Here is a 3,143-nt window from a genome sequence, read left to right on the forward strand (position 1 = left end):
TTGGTCATTTATATTCTCGTGGGTGGGAACTTGAGTGACTTATCCATGGTTGCCACTCCCATGCCCACAGTCGAGTTGCTGAAGCTATTGCAGTGTGTGGATAAGCAGACATGACTTTTGGTTGGTTTGGTCATTTATATCCTCGTGGGTGGGAACTTGAGTGACTTATCCATGGTTGCCACTCCCATGCCCACAGTCGAGTTGCTGAAGCTATTGCAGTGTGTGGATAAGCAGACATGACTTTTGGTTGGTTTGGTCATTTATATCCTCGTGGGTGGGAACTTGAGTGACTTATCCATGGTTGCCACTCCCATGCCCACAGTCGAGTTGCTGAAGCTATTACAGTGTGTGGATAAGCAGGCATGACTTTTGGTTGGTTTGGTCATTTATATTCTTGTGGGTGGGAACTTGAGTGACTTATCCATGGTTGCCACTCCCATGCCCACAGTCGAGTTGCTGAAGCTATTGCAGTGTGTGGATAAGCAGACATGACTTTTGGTTGGTTTGGTCATTTGTAACCACTATTTCAGCTACTGTAGCGACAATAAGTTTGCTTAATGCGAGACCAAACTAATAGATAATACTCGCTATACAAATAAGGAAGAAACAATTGTTATAACACAGGTGTAACGTAAGTGGCAAGTCGTAAGCGGGCACGAGGTGTATGGAACAGAACACCCGTGTTATAATGGCTGTTATTACCCAGTCATGCATGAAAGCAACACACATTAAAGAAAAGTTAGTTAGTGAATAAGTATCCGCTAAATTGAACCCTTACGTCGATCCCACACGCGGCGAGCATCCATCTTATCTTCTCAGCGCGCCCTCTACCGTTGGTGTAATGCAACACAGCTTTGCTCATGGTTTTAAATTAAATAGATGGCTGAATATCTAAAGCTAAAAGAGGAAAATACAATATATTAAAGTCGAGTCTATAATTTATATGTCCCATCCTACCCCGTAAGACTAAATTGCCTGGGCCACCTTTTAAAACTTAAACGAGATGCAAAATTGGGCATTATAACGTCTTACCACAGTAAATCTTTATTATAGTAGGGTGGGGTAAGACGGGGCACCTTTTGCATTTAATATCCAAATATCCTGACCATGTTTTAAAAAATTAACAACGGACTCTTGGAATCTTGAGCATACGGTTTTATAATTCTTTGAATGTTCGGAGTTGTGGAGACACAGTTATAGAATGTTATTTGTTTATGAAATGGGACGAGAAAATACTATGATAATGTGTCCTATCTTACCCCACCCTACTATAAACCAATTCAATTCTGTGACATAACTCTATAATACTTGCTTATATCACATGTCTAACCTGATGCACTAATACTAAGTCCTTAAGTAATAAACACTATACGCGTAACCTGAGCAGGCTAATATTATCGGCTGAAAACTGCTCTAACTAGTTTGCACCGGAGCGAATCGGTTGCACGATTTTCTTGAGCGTGATGTTTGTATTACATTGATACGCGGAAATATGCTTTACTGTTTAAAACTAGTTGTGCTACTCTGCTCTGTACTTAAGTTAAAACCAATCAAAAAGAATAAACAAAGAAATATCTACACCCAGCGTTGTTCAGCGCAGGTCAGCGTATAGATATTTCATTGTTTATTCTTTTAAGTGACGTTTACACTACAGCGTAGCTTGCCTTTGTGTAAAAAGAACAAAGAAATATCTACACCCACTATCGATACCGTACCACAACATTACTTCAAACAGTACATGTTAAGTTTAGCCGGCTGTAAGTAAACGAAAGTTTTCAAGTATTTGCTGATGTAACGATCAATACTCAGAAGCGCCAATGTTACGACGAGTATACAGGATACAAATACTCTAATTCTGCGCTAAGTAACGAATCATAAAGCTAGGTGTAGATATTTATTTGTTTGTTCTTTTTACATAGACACGAGCTACATTGTATGTTCTTACAAGCGAGTATACGGACAAGCAAACAGAGACAAGTAGTTTGTAATGTTGGTTCATGCAAGACAGACATATACTGGTTAATGGTTGGATATAACAGCCGTAATAGTTAGTTCGAATGAATGTAACTTATTTATCCTAGCATGGCGGGAAAAGGGCAGTCGTTATAACACGGGTGTCTATACAAGATACACCTCGTGCCTGCTTGGTGCTTCTGAGTTACCATGTATGTTGCTTTATGGGAGATTGTGAGAGCACAGCATACAATGGGCATGCCAATTGCTGTCTTGGCTGCTATGGTATGTGGTCAAGTATACAGTGACTATTAATCATGTCAGTCCATGCAAGCTAAGTGTAATGGTTAGTGGTTGAATATAAAGCCTTTGGGCGCTACATTAAGATGCTACATGTTAAAGCTAATTCGACAAATGCGAGTTAATGATTAACTAAGGTTTAGGCAAACAAAGAAAATGCAGTAAGAATAGAAAGACATTGTATTTTACTCATTAAGTGCAGTAAGTTGAGATTAGGTGGCTTATGTTTTTTTATCACAAAGAGCTTATATTACTGTGGGGTAAGATGGATACTTACTGTAAATAAAGAATCTGCTTTCAATTTAATGCATTTTTCTAATCATATTTTAAATTCAGACTACTAAAACTTAGCCCGTTTAATTCAAAGCGACGTTTGCACCATGAGTAAAGCTGTGTTACATTATCTTGACGGTAGAGGGCGTGCTGAGAAGATAAGATGGATGCTTGCCGCGTGCGGAATCGACGTAAGGGCGCCGTCTAGCGGGTGTATAAATATGAATGGATGGAACTTAATTATCCTCACATGGCGAGGCAACGATACTATAGTCGTTATAACATGGGTGTTCTGTTTCATACATCTTGTGCCCGCTTACAAGTTACCACGTATGTAACTTGTTTATCCTCGCATGGCGGGGTAACGACAGTCTTAATAACACATGTGTTCTGTTTCCTACACCTCGTGCCTGCTTACAAGTAACCACGTATGTAACTTATTTATCCTCGCATGGCGGGGCAACGACAGTCATTATAACACGGGTGTTCTGTTTCATACACTTCGTGCTCGCTTACAAGTTACCACGTACCATGGCGGGGCAACGACAGTCGTTATAACACGGTGTTCTGTTTCATACACCTCGTGCCTGCTTACAAGTAACCACGTATGTAACTTA

At 40.0% G+C, this 3,143-nt stretch overlaps 2 protein-coding genes across 7 annotated transcripts in view; one reads left to right on the top strand and one right to left on the bottom strand.

The window, feature by feature from the left end:
* LOC100175960 (glutathione S-transferase alpha-5-like) overlaps positions 1-3,143 on the bottom strand; it is a 13,364-nt gene that overhangs the window by 1,277 nt on the left and 8,944 nt on the right. Inside the window, exon 4 of the mRNA XM_026838626.1 lies at positions 779-897. Within this exon, the coding sequence (XP_026694427.1) occupies positions 779-862 (84 nt within the window). The 5' untranslated portion in view covers positions 863-897. The remainder of the gene's footprint in view (positions 1-778; positions 898-3,143) is intronic.
* LOC100185353 (glutathione S-transferase alpha-5-like) overlaps positions 1,935-3,143 on the top strand; it is a 7,523-nt gene continuing 6,314 nt past the window's right edge. Inside the window, exon 1 of one of the 6 annotated variants that reach the window (XM_009863191.3) lies at positions 1,935-2,717. In XM_009863191.3, the coding sequence (XP_009861493.1) occupies positions 2,634-2,717 (84 nt within the window). In that variant the 5' untranslated portion in view covers positions 1,935-2,633. The remainder of the gene's footprint in view (positions 2,718-3,143) is intronic. The other 5 variants (XM_026838655.1, XM_026838658.1, XM_026838657.1 and 2 more) reach the window with 5 other exon arrangements.

The sequence above is a fragment of the Ciona intestinalis genome, unplaced genomic scaffold (genome assembly GCF_000224145.3).
Source record: "Ciona intestinalis unplaced genomic scaffold, KH HT000101.2, whole genome shotgun sequence".
NCBI classification, from domain to species: Eukaryota; Metazoa; Chordata; class Ascidiacea; order Phlebobranchia; family Cionidae; genus Ciona; species Ciona intestinalis.